The following is a 15,512-nucleotide window of genomic DNA, read 5'->3' as shown; positions in this document are numbered from 1 at the left end:
ATGCCCTTCATATTAGAGGGATGTCTAATACAATATCCATATTCTGATGGAGCACAACTATTTTTGGTGCAAATCAAGTAACTTTTTATTAAAATAAGGAAGGATTGAGTGGCATTCCTGCAGTGGTGCACGGGGACCTGCTGGGCACCCCAGTTCAGGACACAGAGCTGCCCTGGCACCGTTGCTGAACTGGATCAGGACGCAGAGCTGGCACCAACCAGGCAGCCCTAGGAATTGTTATTCCACCCTCCCTGCTCCTGACATCCCTGTGTTGCCCCATCCTGGCCTCTCCAGCCTCATTCCTTATGTTCCTGTTCAACCTGCATCCAGAGGGAAGTGTTTCCAAGGACTTTGACTGAGCTTTCCTGTGCTCCTTCCAGGGATCAGTGAGGTGGGAGCTAATTAATGCCTGAGCACTCATTAGTCTTGGTCACGGCCTCAGCATCTGGGATACTTCAGGATCTCTCAGCAGGTTTTTATGGAAATATTGGCACTGCTCCTGAGGCCTGTCACTTGAGCTAATGCTGGAATAAAAACCAGCCTTAACTTTGAAAAAGTGCATGTAAAATCCATGGAAAATCCATACTGTGCCATGACTTAAGAATGAAAACCAATAAGGATTTGTGTCAGCATGAAGAGTTTGCAGAATCCTGGAATATCCTGAGCTGGAAGGGATGCACAGGGATCACTGATCCAACCCCTGGCCCTGCCCAGACCCCCCACAATCCCACCCTGGGCATCCCTGGAGCAGTACCCAAGCTCTCCTGGAGCTCTGGCAGCCTCAGGGCTGTGCCCATTCCCTGGGGAGCCTGGGCAGCGCCAGCACCCTCTGGGGGAAGAACCTTTCCTGATCTCCAGCCTGACCCAGCTCCAGCCATTCCCTGGAGTCCTGTCCCTGCTCACAGAGAGCAGAGCTGTTTATGAGACACCACAGCTTCTAAAAGAGAATTATCTGTGCAAGGTCATTAAGCCTCCAACAGGGGGCCATTAATCATCATTAATTGCTTCCTCACTAGCACTGAACAAGTTCTATATGGTGGAAATCATCCCTTCTGGTTTTTTATTCATTTTCAGACAATTTTTCAGGGAATTCCAGCACCAGATAAGCAATCCAGCTGTGTATGCTCCATGGTACTCCAACTCCTATCAGCCCAGATTTCCTGACAGAACCATCCAGCACTTAAAGGATAATATCCAGGCTGGTTTAGCTGGAAAGAGCAAGTTTCATTCAGAACAGCCCAAAAGATGAGCTCCTGGAATGACACTGGCTGTAACTTGTCACAGACACACAACTGGTTTAATTCCCACCCTCTCTCCATATTTTGCTTTCTTCTAAATTCACAAAGCTTCACCCGGCTCAACTACCAAAAGCATAAATATAAAATGTGTTAAGTTGTTTTTGTTCTCCAGCTCTGTAGGTTTTTTTAAGGCTTTTAAACCCAAGAATGCTGCCTCCTGGGTGAGCTCAAACTCCTTTATTAGTGATTTTAGGAAAGATGGGAAGGTTAAAAATCTTTCTGAAATGTACTCTGTTCTGTCAGTCAAAAAAGTAAAGATATCAGTGGGTTTTTCCAGAGCATTCCAGCTTTCTAATCAGGGAAACTGGAAAGCTGGAATGCTCTGGAAGAACCCACTGATATCTTTAGTGGGTACTGTTGTGGGATTGCATTTCCCTGGCACAAGGAAATTCAACCCCACAACATCCCAGAGCCAGCAGATGGGAGCTTGACAGGTGGAGAGTCAGGAAAATTGTTGGCTTTCCACACAAATAAATTGTTGAAGGAAGACATGAATGTAAAATCATGCTATGTCATAGAATCATGGAATTTTTAAGGTTGGAAAACATCTTCAAGATCACCCCAGCCAACCTTTGATTGTCACCTTGCCCATTAAACCACAGTGTGCAGTGCCACAACCCCTCATTCCTTGAACACTCCCAGGGCTGGTGGCTCCACCATTCCCTGGGCAGCCCCCTTCCAATGTCACTCCTTCATGAAAAACATTTCTAAAATCCAACCTGAACTCAAGGAAGTGGCTGGAGAGAAACACCAGGGTGATGTCTGGATCTTGAGAAACAAAGACAAAAAGTAAAGCAGCACCTCAGCTGTGCCTGGAGTGCCAGGACACAGGGAATGGGTTCAGACTGTCACAGGGCAGCAAGGGATGGGATATTGGGAATTAGGAATTGTTCCCTGGCAGGGTGGGCAGGCCCTGGCACAGGGTGCCCAGAGCAGCTGGGGCTGCCCCTGGATCCCTGGCAGTGCCCAAGGCCAGGTTGGACATTGGGGCTTGGAGCAGCCTGGGACACTGGGAGGTGTCCCTGCCATGGCAGGAGTGGCACTGGGTGGGATTTAAGGTCCCTTCCAAACCAAACCATTCTGGGATTCCAGGGTAATTCAGCTCATACAACACAGCTCAGGATAAAGCCATGACCAATCCAGAAATGTCTGCCTGGCCAAACCCTCTGGTTTATCCACACTCAGCTTTGCATGCTGGTAATGGAGCTGGGGGGGAAAGGAAAACAGAATTCCTGTAACCTCACATAGCACATGAGGGACCCAGCAGCAGCCACAGGAGCAATATCTGATCCAGCTCCTCTGGGGACATCCATGAGCAAGCCACGTTTCCCACTGAGTGCCCAGTGAAGTCCAAAGGCTCCCTTGAGGTGCCCTGGAGAGCAGCAGGATGCCCTTCCAATAAAAAGCCAATTTCTTTGTTAAAATGGATTTATGAGGTTGGTTCAGCTGGGTCAGAAGCCCATCATATTTTTAATATTGGCAAATTCTCTCTCAATAAAAGCTACGGCTTTTAATAGTCACTGCTTTCAATGACACCAGAAATCAATTTCACCTTCAGCATTTCACGCCTGGAGACGTGTGTGACTAAAAACAAACAAAATTTGGACCCAAATTAAGGTACTGATGCTGCAGGCACAGGCATTAAATGAAGTCAGGCCTTCTGCACAAAGCTCAGGGCACTGGAGCTCAGCACTAATGAGATGTTCAAGTCTTGCAGCTGAGTTTAAGGCATTAAACTCCAGTGAAAGAGGCCTTTTGACATTTGAAGCTCACAGCTTGTAAAGTCCTGCAGAGTTCAGGTGCCTCAAGCTGGTGGACAGGCTCTGAGTTAATTGTCACCAGTTCTGAGAGCTGAGTGCCACCCCAGAGCCATCAGCAGCCCCAGCATCATCACAGCTCAGGCTCTTTCCACATCCACCCAGAGATGAGCAAACAGGTGCCAAACAGGCAGGGAAAATGATCAGATTCCAGCTTCAAATATTTGACTTTGCTGTTTGCCTTCCCCCCTTCCTCTGCTCTTTGGATCAAACCTAAGGACACTGGGCTTGGCGGGACCAGCAGAGAGAGCTTGTGAGCTGCTCCCAGGAACCTCCCAAACTTCTCTAATCCTAGGAAGGATGTTTGCTATTCCTGTAATTTGTCCTGAAGGTAAATATTTTTGACACTTCATTAGGAAGAGATCTATGACATCTCAAGAGTTGCATTATGACTGTCAAAGAAGAGAAAGAGCTGCACTTAATCTTAATATTCCAGCAGCATATCTGCCTTTTGTTCTGCACAAGAAATACAGATGTCTCCTAAATCCTGCTGTGATTGAGGGCTGATAAATATGGATGATCTCAGGAATCACCAGGACAAATTCCTGCCTCCTGTGATTGAGTGTAGGTGTGCCCACACAAAGGGAGTTGAGTCAGGATTGCTGCTGCTGCCTCCAGCCCTTTCCCATCGCCTCCCAGGGAGGGGATGAAGCACAAATCCTGGGGTGCTCCCTAATCCCAGCACAAAAGCAGTGAGGACATTTTTACTCAGAGGGTGGGCAGGCCCTGGCACAGGGTGCTCAGAGCAGCTGGGGCTGCCCCTGGATCCCTGGCAGTGCCCAAGGCCAGGTTGGACATTGGGGCTTGGAGCAGCCTGGGACAGTGGAAGGTGTCCCTGCCCATGGCAGGGGTGGCACTGGATGGGATTTAAGGTCCCTTCCAACCCAAACCATTCTGTTGTCTTAGTGATCAACCTTCTTTTTTTCTCCTTTGCAAGAAGGCCCAGCAAATGATGCCTTTAAAGGATAAATTAATTGATCTCTGGCTCCACATGACTGCACAAGCACAGCTTGATAGCAGGACACCCAGGGAGGCTGGTAAACCCCACCCTGTGTGACAGCAGCACTCTCACCCCGTCACCAAAAGTCACCAGTGGCAAGCTTGGGATGAGCATAAAAATGATCACTAACTCCTGAAGCTGCATAACCATTGATGATGCCACTTTTTAGCGTTATCAGCCTGAGCTAAATCCAGATTTGCTGCTCAGAGTGAAATGCAGTTGTTAATTTGAAATGTTTCCCACTTCCCACACAGGGTCACCCTAAACCACAAGCCCCTGGCTGCTAAGGGGGCATGGAAAAAGGCAGGACTGGGATTGGGCTGCTGAGGGTTTCCCCCCCCCTTCCTAGCAGATGGCAGCTCCAATGTTCCCAATTAGTGGCTGGCACATAAAGCAGCTTTTAGAACCAGACCGTTTTTGCTGGTAGGAATTTCCAGATTGTTGCAGATTTCCAGTTCTGATGGCACAGCTGTCACTGGGCTGTTTTAGGGGAGGTTTCACTGGGTGTTCTACAGACACCTGAGTCTGGAAATTTGGGGTGGCCATTGCAATTTTCCTTTATTCCCTGTATTTCTTCACTTCCATGCTCTTTTACACCCTCATCTGGCTCAAGCCCTTTGAGACTCATGCTCCTTATCTTGGTTTGCCACTGGTTGCCTCAGAAATTTGAAACTTTGATTTAAAAAAAATATTTATATTCATATTAAACTTATATTCAACATAAAATACACTGTGTATAATACATCACTATATAATATATCAATATATCTATATTTTAGTATATTGATGGTTATCTTCATACATTCATTCATACTCATGTTTATATTCATATTGCTTTGAATTTATATATCAATTTATAGATGAATTTATATATCAATTTATATTTCTTCACTACATCACTGATACTGATCACTGCCCAGCTCACTCCCAATACCCCCAGTGCCTGGAATTTTCTAAGAAACACAGGTAGGAAGAAATCAGGTGAATGGGAATTGCTCACTTTATCCTCCAGTGGTGGCTAAAAACCTCCCAGGTGCTGAAGGAAACAGGGATTCCTTTTGACAAGCTGTCTCATGGGAAAAGGTGTGGAATAAGAGGGGTTCCCAAAGCTGGGTATTGAAACAAATAATTGGAAAAATGGATTTTATTGTCCTTTTTCTTCAGCCAATAGCAGTTAGTGCTTGATAGAATAACTCTGTGTGAGTGTGAGAGGAAGTAAAGGCCACACACATGGATTTCCTCCATGGGATGGGAATGATCCAGGCACACTCCCCACTCCCAGCCCCTCTAGGAGCTTTTACTCAGGAAGGCACATGCAGGACCAGCAGTCTTCAAAATGCCCCCAAAGAGCAAAGTAATTGAAATAATCTTCAATTACATGGGGAAAAAATCCCAAAGGGTAGGGAATTCTCTGGTTGCTGCCAGAGGAAAATAGCAGGAAAATAAGAAAGCTTAGACTAAAAAGCTTAGAGTGAAAAGGAAGCCAACAAAAAGCAGGAGTATGATTTTTGAAGGGAAAATGCCTGGCATTCCTGTAATATTTGTCTTAGCAGGGCACACAGCTTTTTTTTGGGGGCCAGATGTTCCAGCAGCTGGAGGCTGCGCTGTTGTCACCGCAATGAGCTTTCAGAGGAGATTTTTACTCCCACCAAGCATCTTTTCTCCCTGCTCTGGGATCCATAAATCACATTTTAAGGAAGGAAAGGTTGTGACTGGCAAAGCAGTTCAGTTTTGTGCATGAGTCGTGCAACAGCCAAAAGAGGGATGAGCCAAATGTTGCCCTGAAAGCTCTCCTGGGTGCCCAAGGTGGAATCTCTGGAATTCCAGAACTTGCCACTCTGAAGATTCCCTTGTCATCCCAAAGAAAAGGAAATATCAAAAGAAATCTATAGGTTATAGGCACAGGAAAAAAAAAAAAAAAAAGAAAAGAAAAGAAAGGAGATTTAATAACAGATCTGGGAAAAAAAGGGCAATTTTGGTATTCTCTCTCTACACAGGAATTTTAACTGTTTCTTTTATCCATTCTTTTAGCTCATTATGGGAATCTCTAAGATGCTTTTGAGGGGAAGAAAGGAGGAATTCCTGCTCCCCTGTGTGTCCTCAGGGCCAGAACCTGCAGCCTAAAACGGCTTTGGTTTATTTTGCTCTCTTCTGTTGAGATATTCCGAGAATATTCAATAAAGGATATTCAAAGGGAATAAAGGATAAAGTTCCATGAAAAAGCTGATCAAAACGGGGCAAAGAGCATAGGAAAGGGCTGGAATGAAAATATTGTAAAATCAAAGCATTTCCATCAAATACAGCCAATTGGATTCACTAGCATTATTTAGGCAAGATTCCTTCCCTGCAAGCATTTTCAGGACACAACCACCTTTATAAACTGAGCAGGAATTCAGACAATTCTCTTTCTTCACCAGAATTAGGACCTCTGATATTTCCCTCATTTAAATCTGTAATAATTCAATAATTTAATAAATAAAGGAAGAAAAGCAGAGTTTAATACTGTTAATATTTAAAAAGCAAGAGCTAATAACATTCCATTATAGGGAAAAGCCAATTCCTGCTGGTAATTTCCCTAAAGATTCTTTTGTGGGTTTGTTTCCTGGAGCAGATTGAAAACATTGTGTTTGGGGCTCAAGGAAGCCTGGTTGGAATTCTGAGGGGGAGCAACAGGAGTTCCATGAAAATACCAGTGAAAAACAAAATAATTCTAATACAAGGAAACACAAAGCAAAGATCAAGGCACAGAATTCATAATTAGAGGCTATGCATGTTACATCTGGTTTTAATTAGTATATTCCTAATGAAAAGCACAAAAAACATCTTTAATTAAGGAAATGGGCTCTCAAATGCATTGGAAATTCTGAGTAAAAAATGGGAATTGCAGAGAAGGGGAATTCAGGCAGCAAGGAGCAAATCCTTTGCTAAAAATTGCCATTTTATTCAAATATATCCCTTTTTCTATATCTTGGGAGCATCAGTACCTCCCAGGTCTCAGAGGCCACTGGTTGTAATCCAATCAGACCCACGGAGAATAATTCATGTGGTTTATCACTCCCCAAATTAATTCTGATTAAAAATGAGTTTTGGAGAATGATTTGTGGTATTCTGCTGAGCTTAAGCATTCTTTTTATCTACTTAGAGGAATCTTACTATGAATCTGGAGCAAAGCAGCTCATTATCTGCCTCTAAAAGGCTTTTATACTCCAATTAATGTATTTAAGAGGATGCTGCTGGCAGCAAACCCAATGACCTTAGAGAGTTGGGAGAAACTCCATAGGATTGGCCTTGGTACATATCAACTGTTATGAGAGAAGTTTTTAGTCAACATTTTATTTGTCTATCTGTTTCTAAATTCAATTTGTGTGGAAGATTATGGACTCAGGATTAGTTTTCTTCTCCTGCTATTTCTTTTTTAAATTTTAATTTATTTTTGGTGTTTGATAATTTTTATTATTTGTGAAATTTTGTTCAAGGCAGAGTGGAGCATGACTGAAGCAACCAAAGACAAGCATCTGATAGTTCAGCAGTGTATTTGTGATCAATTGATTCAAAACTGATGTACACCAACTACTCTATTAATAATTAAAGACTGCAGTCCTTAATTATCCCCATAAGTTATTATGTCCTGTTAAAGAAGAACCAACTGTGGGATTTTTGGGCTGGTTTTGGAAGTTGTAGTTTTGCATCTGGTCACTTGAAATGCTGGGAGAGTTGGGATTGGCCAGCTTGGACAAGAGAAGCCCTGGGAAGACTTTGGAGCCCCTTCCAGGGCCTGAAGGGGCTCCAGGAGAGCTGGAGAGGGACTGGGGACAAGGGATGGAGGGACAGGACACACGGAATGGCTTCCCACTGCCAGAGGGCAGGGCTGGATGGGATACTGGGGAGGAATTGTTCCCTGGCAGGGTGGGCAGGCCCTGGCACAGGGTGCCCAGAGCAGCTGGGGCTGCCCCTGGATCCCTGGCAGTGCCCAAGGACAGGGCTTGGAGCAGCCTGGGACAGTGGAAGGTGTCCCTGCCCATGGCAGGGGTGGCACTGGACGAGTTCTAATGTCCCCTCCCACCCAAACCACCCCAGGATTCTCTGATTCTAATATCCCACCTTTGAGGCTCATCAAAGCTGTTGCCAGTGCCAGCAATAATGAGAGGATACAGAGAAAATCACCTTCTTCTCAAAATCACTCAGATGATGTGAAAGAAACTGAGCAACTGTTAATGAATGCAGAAGATGAAAGCAAATGCATTAAAAACACCTCCTAAGAACCTGAATTTCCCCCTGGAATCCAAACCTGAATAATTTCTACGGTGCAAGCTCTGCATGTACTTTATTAATGTTCTCCTAAATTTCAACTTGGAAAGCTGCTCATTTCATTCTACTCCTCAAGAACAGACATTCATTCCATTAATTATTCTTAAACCAGGCTGGAATGGGGATTGTGTTTAACTAACAGAGCAATTACTTTTGCTTTCTAAAGGCCAGGAAAAAAGGCAACGAGCACTGACTGCTGCAAATGCTTGGTGCTACAACAATAAATTCCAGCCTGATCCTCTGCAACAAAAGTACTTCTTAATTATTTCTAATTTTACTTTCACTAAACACACAATTATGTTTAATGCCATCCACTAACACCAACTCCTGGCTTAGGCCTCATTCCATTTTGTGCCAGCAAAACCGGGGAGGAGTGGAACAGGAAAAGCCTAAAGACACAAAATTGACATTTCTTTTGCTCCTCCTTTGTGGACTGATCACCTGTTTTGAGTCAAATGTTTCTAAAGGGCAAAACCAGATTCCCCTCATTTCATCACCCCCAAATTTCCCTTAGCTTTTCTCCACCTATTTCTTATCCCCCTGACTGACACAAAAATACCTGTGCCTAAGAAATCCTCTTGGAAAACCAGGAAGGATTTCACAGCCTGTCCACATTTCGTGGGATGACTCCAAATGTGTTTTGACATTTGTGCCTCATGATTCATTTGCTTTCACAGGGAACAAAATGTTCCTTCCCCTAAATTACTTGGCCTTCCAGAATTTTTTATCTACTCCCTTGCCTCTGTCCTCTCATCTGCTCTCTGCAATTCCCTGGAAGGAGGATGGAGCCAGGTGGGGATGAGTCAAGGGACAGGAGGAGAGGAAACAACCTTGAATTGTTCCAGAGGGGGTTTGGATTGAATAATTGGAAGAATTTATTCACAGGAAGAGTGGCTAGGCATTGACCAGGTCAGTGGTGGAGTCACCATCCCTGGAAGTGTCCCACAATATGTGGAAGTGGTGCTTGGGGACAATTATGGTGGAGACCACAGTGGCGCTGGTGGATGGTTGGACTTGATGGTCTTAAAAGTCTCTTTCAACCTTAATGATTCTGTGATTCTTCAGGAGTCTTAAAGTTCATGGATTTGACACGATTCTTGGATTTGCCACCATTTTTGGATTCCTAATTTTGATGAAGTAGAAACTTCCCAATTCCCCACTTCTCTGCCATTTCCGAGCTTTTTTTGGGAAGGACTCTCATGAAACCACCAAAAAACCCCCAGCTAGGAACAACTTTATTTAGCTTTGACCCTTTTATCACTCCTGATGTTCTAAACACATAATTTATTTGTTTTATTAAAAAAAAGGAGCTTTTACTCTTGGCTATTAATACCTGATGTGAATTGTAGTCTGTATATTATGTTTCCATTAATTTTCTCTCTCTTTAAAAAAAAGAAAACCAAAAAACCAACCCTATGGATGGTTAATTTTATGCCCACTTTCATTGCAGACCTAAAGTTGCTGGATTTCCCCTTTAAAACCTAGGTACCACCAAAATACAAAAAAAATCAGGTTTTTTTTTTTTTTTAATGTCCAATGCCACAACACTGGGATTGGACATAAACCAAATAATTAAATATTAACAGATCTAAAATGAGAGCTACAAACTGGCATGAGACACAAGCACCAAAACTGACTACAAACAAAACCTAGGTTTTAACTCAAAATCATCCTTGTGCCAACATCAATCACCAAGCAGCTTTAGAAGATACAAATTTCAAAATTTCCTGTAAAAAATCAAACCAGTGAGTACAAATTTTCCCTCTAAAAGGGAAGGTTATAACAAAAACTTCAGCCTTACCTTCACTTTAAGCACAGAAGAAAACATTCTGGCATCTTCAGACACCCCTCCAATGTACATTTTTTTGGTAAACACAGGTGCATGGTCATTTTCATCCTTCACCTCAATAAAGACCTTGGCTGTATTACCTAAAAGAGGGAAGGAAAAGAGAAAATAGAACATTTTGCAATAATTTGTAACATCTTCTGGCATTCATGCATTTACAGCTCAGGGAGATCATGTAAAATGAGTATGGGGATAATTAAATAAAAATACATCCCTGAGACAGCACAGAATGCTAAAATTGGATAATCCCAGGATCTTTGAGGCTGGAAAATCCCTGCCAGCCCATGGAGTCCCAGCTGTGCCCAGTGCCCACCTTGTGCCCAGCCCAGAGCACTGAGTGTCACCTCCAGCCCTTCCTGGGACACCTCCAGGGATGGGCACTGCAAAGCTCCCTGGGCAGCCCCTGCCAAGGCCTGAGCACCCTTTCCATGCAGAAATTCCTGCTGCTGTCCAAGCTGAGCCTCCCCTGGCCCAGCCTGAGGCCCTTTCCCCTTGTCCTGTCCCTGTTCCCTGGCAGCACAGCCCGACCCCCCCTGGCTGTCCCCTCCTGGCAGGGAGTTGTGCAGAGCCACAAGGTCCCCCCTGAGCCTCCTTTGCTCCAGGCTGAGCCCCTGTCCCAGCTCCCTCAGCCCCTCCTGGGGCTCCAGCCCCTTCCCCAGCTCCATTTAGGGATCCCTATCACACCTTAGTTCCAAGGCTTTTGATCCCAATAAATACCCAGGGGTGTCACAAAGAGCTCATTAACAGCAGCTCTGCACCTTGCTTTATCTATTTCAATTATTCCTACTGCCATGCAAATACTTAATGGCTGATTCAGTCCTGGTGTCTGTAAACTCATAAATGGTCACACAGAGTCCTGGCTCAGCAGCCTCAGCACTTAATTAATTTCCTATGTTAATTGAAATCATCCCCAAGCCTGTTCTCCTCCCAAACCCGGCCTGGCCCAGGAGAACTCCACCAGCATTGCCTCACCTGAGAGGCTCAACACAAAACACCAGAGGTTGAACTGTTAATGTGGTTTTATTAAAGAGTTCCTGCTCCAGCCCATTGAGCAATTAACATCTCCATCCTTCTGCAAGGGGAAAAACATCCAGCAAAAACCATGGACCTGGTGCCAAGCAGAGTCCACTGAGCAGAAATCTCCACCAACATCTGCTTCCCTCTTGCAGAATCGTATCATCCAGAAAGATTGCTGGAAATGATGATATCCAGTTCATTAAAACCACATTTGCAAGTGATAAATTGCCTCCTTTCTGAGCTGGTCTTCCCAGCTCCTTTCAGTGCCAGGATAATTTCAGTGTTGCACAGGTGCACTGATCTGAGTTACCTGTACAATGCAGGCTCTTAAGAAAAGGTTTAGGAGCTGTTTGTTTAGGGGAGGAAAATATTAAACCACAGATTATTTCTGACATGGCTAAAGTCATATTTTGCCTGTCTGATGGTCCAGCTGATGGGAGACAAATGATGGCTTCATAAATGGAAGTGAAATCTTAAAAAAAGATCCCAAATAATTAAAATGCTGTCCCCAGGCCAGCAGAGTGTCCTAGGGGACACCTTTCTGTGGGGTTCTTCAGTGTGGAGAGAGGGGGGAAAAAAGAAAGGAAAGAAAGGAAATGACATTAAATATCAAGTCTCTGTCTTCTTAAACCAGATCCTTAATGTCTCTGGCTGCAATATCTAACTATGGTAGGAAAATGAGCTTCCCTCTGCAGACCTTCCCTCTGCAGCTCCATCCTTTAGGGAAGAAGGTGGCATTTAAAAGCAGGATTATGTGTGGAAGTGACCTTGCCCTGCTGAGCCTATAACCAGTGCTATCACTGGCTGCCACCAGTTTGGTGCTGGAGGGAAGATCCTGATTTTATTCACGCAGGTGGGATCAGGTGCTGGCTCACCTGCACTGGTTCTCTCTAATTCAAATTAAACATCATTTGCATATTGCTCACTTTTGTCATGTCAGGCCAGTTTGGGTGAGGTGGCTGAGCCTTGTGCAAAGTTTGCCTTGCAATTTGCTCAACTCCCCACTTGTTTAATTTGCTGGCAGTTCTCTGAGCTGCCAAAACGCTGATTTGTTTAGCAAAGGGTGAATGCTTTGAGAAGGGAGAAATGGAAGTTATTACATTAAGCACAAAGCAAATTAAATACCCTCCATATTCACAAGCCAACATTAGGACTGTCACCATTGAATATCTACCTGCATTTCAGCTTCCTGCCTCATTTCTGGCCACAGTCCTTCATTCCAGCAGATGGAGTGGAATGTGGCATTTGGGAGCTCCTCCCTATCCCACCTCTGGATCCAATTCCACAGCTGGCTGCAGGAAAGGGCTCTCCACCAGCTATAGAAGTTGCCTTACCTTCACATTTGAATTCTCACTAAAATCCCTCAGCAGGAGCTGTGCCATGTGGGAAGGTCATGCCAGACCCTTTCCCATGGGGATTACTCCAGTTCCTCCGCTTGATTCAGGAATATTCCCTGCACAGGGGCTCTGGAGCTCCCAAACCCACCACTCCTGCACCCCCAGCCTGATGGAAAAGCCACCAATGAAGTGCACTCTTAGAGAGTCTGGTCCAGACCCTGTCATTAGACTCCTTTTTCCTTCATATTCCAAATTTTAACTGCTTTTCTAAATGCTGGGTGTGGCTCAAACCCTCTTTGCGAGGACAGTGATCATGACAGGCTGTCGGTATTCACACTCACCTTACGGAGGGGAAATTTGTACCCCCAGGTATGTAAAACCTCACATCTTTGGTGTTCTAAGTCTGGAATCCAGTTACTTTTTTTCTTCATGGATTCCAGGAGCTGAAAGCAGGATTTACTCCTTGGTGGTAATTCTGGTGAGACCTCCCAAGTATAAAATCTTGTAACTTATGACTGTGCTGCTTCAAGAGCAGAACAAAAAGCATCTTTCCCTGGACAAAGCAGCACAGGCTGCCAAGGTGGCCAAAAAGGGCCAAGAAAATTGATTTCAGTGGTACCTCAGTCTCCTGCAAGGCCCCTTTTTCCTCTTCTTCTCCAGCCCCCTGGAGATGAGCTGCAGAGCACAGAAAATACAGAACTGCAGCTGCTTCTAAATCATCCCTGCCAAGACTTTTTGGATCTTTCAACTTCTGTGGTTTGCTTAAGGGGAGTGAAAACACCCTGAAAGCTGCTCTAAAGCAAAGCTGAAGAACCTCTGAAACACCTAAAATGAGCAGACCATGAATAAGTAACACAGAAAACAAGCCCAACAAAAACTCCTGGGTCACCAGTGTGTACCAGCATTTCATTCCCATGAGTTTTTCCCAAACATCCTTGTTGAAAGTTCTTTTCCAGTCGCCCCATCTAAAAATGTGCCAGATCCATGTGAGCCTGTACTTTCTTGCCAGGCTGCAGAAATGAAGCTGAACTAAAGCAATGATTTTTGGACACTGGGACAGCATCAAGGATGCTTTGAGTGTTCCCAGGTGAGTTTCACTCAGTGCTTTCACCAGCAGCACTGCACTTGCCTTCTGCAACATTCCAACCCAGCCATGGGTACAGCTGCTCTTCAGGCATGGATAGTTCTCACACAAATCCCTGCATCTCCAAAAGCAATTCTGCAGGAGCAGATTTCAAAGAACCTTTCCAAAGTTTATCTGAATCCAGCTGGGAGGGAGAACTGTAATTTGCCAGGAGCACTTTGCTTTACTCCTGCCTTACAAGTGCGTGGAGCAGGCTCTGTGCTTTGGCAGGTGAGCTGTGCTGAACTGCAGCTGGGCTCCAGCTCACATTCCTGCATTTGGCAGGACCAAGTAGGAATCAGCACTGAATATTTTTCAGTGGCATTTAGATCTAAATGAGGCCATAAAGCCTGAAGAAGATCATCATGTGCTGTCACTGCTCAAGAGGGTGCAGAAAGAAGCAAACAGCAATGTGTTTGGAGCAGCACAGACCCGGGGTCTGGTTTAAATCCACATAAAATCTCTTTTTCTAACAAGTAATGACCTGAGTGGGAGCTCAGGTTTTGTGCAGCCTCTTTAAAATGCACTGCTCTGCTGCCCAAAGAAACTGGAAGTTTGTCCCAAGCTCCCCCAGAGCTGTGAGGCAGCAGGATCAGCTCTCCAGGCTCTGCTTGCCTTGAGTCCATCTGTCACAACTCCTGGATTTGGGAACTGCCAGAGCAGCCAACTTGTAAAGCACCGCCAGCACCAACTTTTGCAACTAAAACCATAAGGCTGCTTTACTGTTACATCAACACCACAGGGACACAGAATTCATGCTTATATTTAACTGAGTGGAATCATCATTCCCAATTACTGTGGAGCAGCTGCAGAATTTTAGTTGTAAAACTCCCATTTCCACTTTATTCCCAAAGGGTTTTTGGGGTTTAGAAAAGTAAAAACTGAAGAAGACAGGACTGGTGCCTTACTCCCAGCCCCCAGAGCAAAGCCCAGCTCACAGCTGGGTTCAGCAGAGCCAGGACAGTGCCTTTGTACCAGCCCTGGGGGTGCCAAAGGTGACAAACAGTTCCAGCTGGCTGGATAAAACATGGAAATAATCAATGGAAGGGTGATTGTGTTTTCAAATCTTCTGACAGCAAGATAAAAACCCTGTCTAACATGGTCCTGTCATAGAATCATCCAGGCTGGAAATGACCTCCAAGATCATGGAGTATGATCCCTGACCAATCTCTACCTTGTCACCCAATTAATTCCTCTTAAAAACAGGAAAAGCCACCACAGGATTCTGTCATTATCTTTGTATTTCTAGGAATGTGAAATCACAGGATCCCAGAATGGTTTGGGTTGGAAGAGATCTTAAAGCCCTTCCAGACCCACCCCTGCCATGGGCAGGATACCTTCCCCTATCCCAGGCTGCTCCAAGCCCCAGTGTCCAGCCTGGTCTTGGACAATTCCAGGGATCCAGGGGCAGCCCCAGCTGCTCTGGACATGCCCACCAATGCTTTGGCTCTACAAGGAGAACCAGGCTGGGACCAGGTTGAACTGGCAGGTAAAAGCCTCTCTTTGTCCCTCCTTGTCCATCCTGCTCCAATGCTCTTTGTTGCTGTTCTTAGGCAGCACTTTCTCTTTGCTGCTCCCTCTGCTTCAACACAAATCCTTCTGCTCCTCCCACCCCTTATCTTCTTACCTCCAGGAGCATCAAGTCCAGCTCCTGGCTCTGCACAAGACAGCTCCAGAAATCCCACCCTGTGCCAGAGACCATTGTCCAAACTCCATTAATATTGAAGGTTCTTCAGGGCTCAGCATCATCAGAATCCTCAAGAAGA

At 45.0% G+C, this 15,512-nt stretch overlaps 1 protein-coding gene across 3 annotated transcripts in view; it reads right to left on the bottom strand.

Moving 5' to 3' along the window:
• The window catches only part of PCDH15 (protocadherin related 15), a 637,262-nt gene that overhangs the window by 42,754 nt on the left and 578,996 nt on the right, over nucleotides 1-15,512 (bottom strand). For all 3 annotated transcript variants that reach the window (XM_059851092.1, XM_059851093.1, XM_059851091.1), the window contains one exon: nucleotides 10,225-10,352. In XM_059851092.1, coding sequence (XP_059707075.1) covers nucleotides 10,225-10,352 — 128 coding nt within the window. The remainder of the gene's footprint in view (nucleotides 1-10,224; nucleotides 10,353-15,512) is intronic.

The sequence above is a fragment of the Haemorhous mexicanus genome, chromosome 7, assembly GCF_027477595.1.
Source record: "Haemorhous mexicanus isolate bHaeMex1 chromosome 7, bHaeMex1.pri, whole genome shotgun sequence".
NCBI classification, from domain to species: domain Eukaryota; kingdom Metazoa; phylum Chordata; class Aves; order Passeriformes; family Fringillidae; genus Haemorhous; species Haemorhous mexicanus.
Note: the sequence above shows the minus strand (reverse complement) of the source record. Positions and strands in the feature narration are given on the sequence as shown.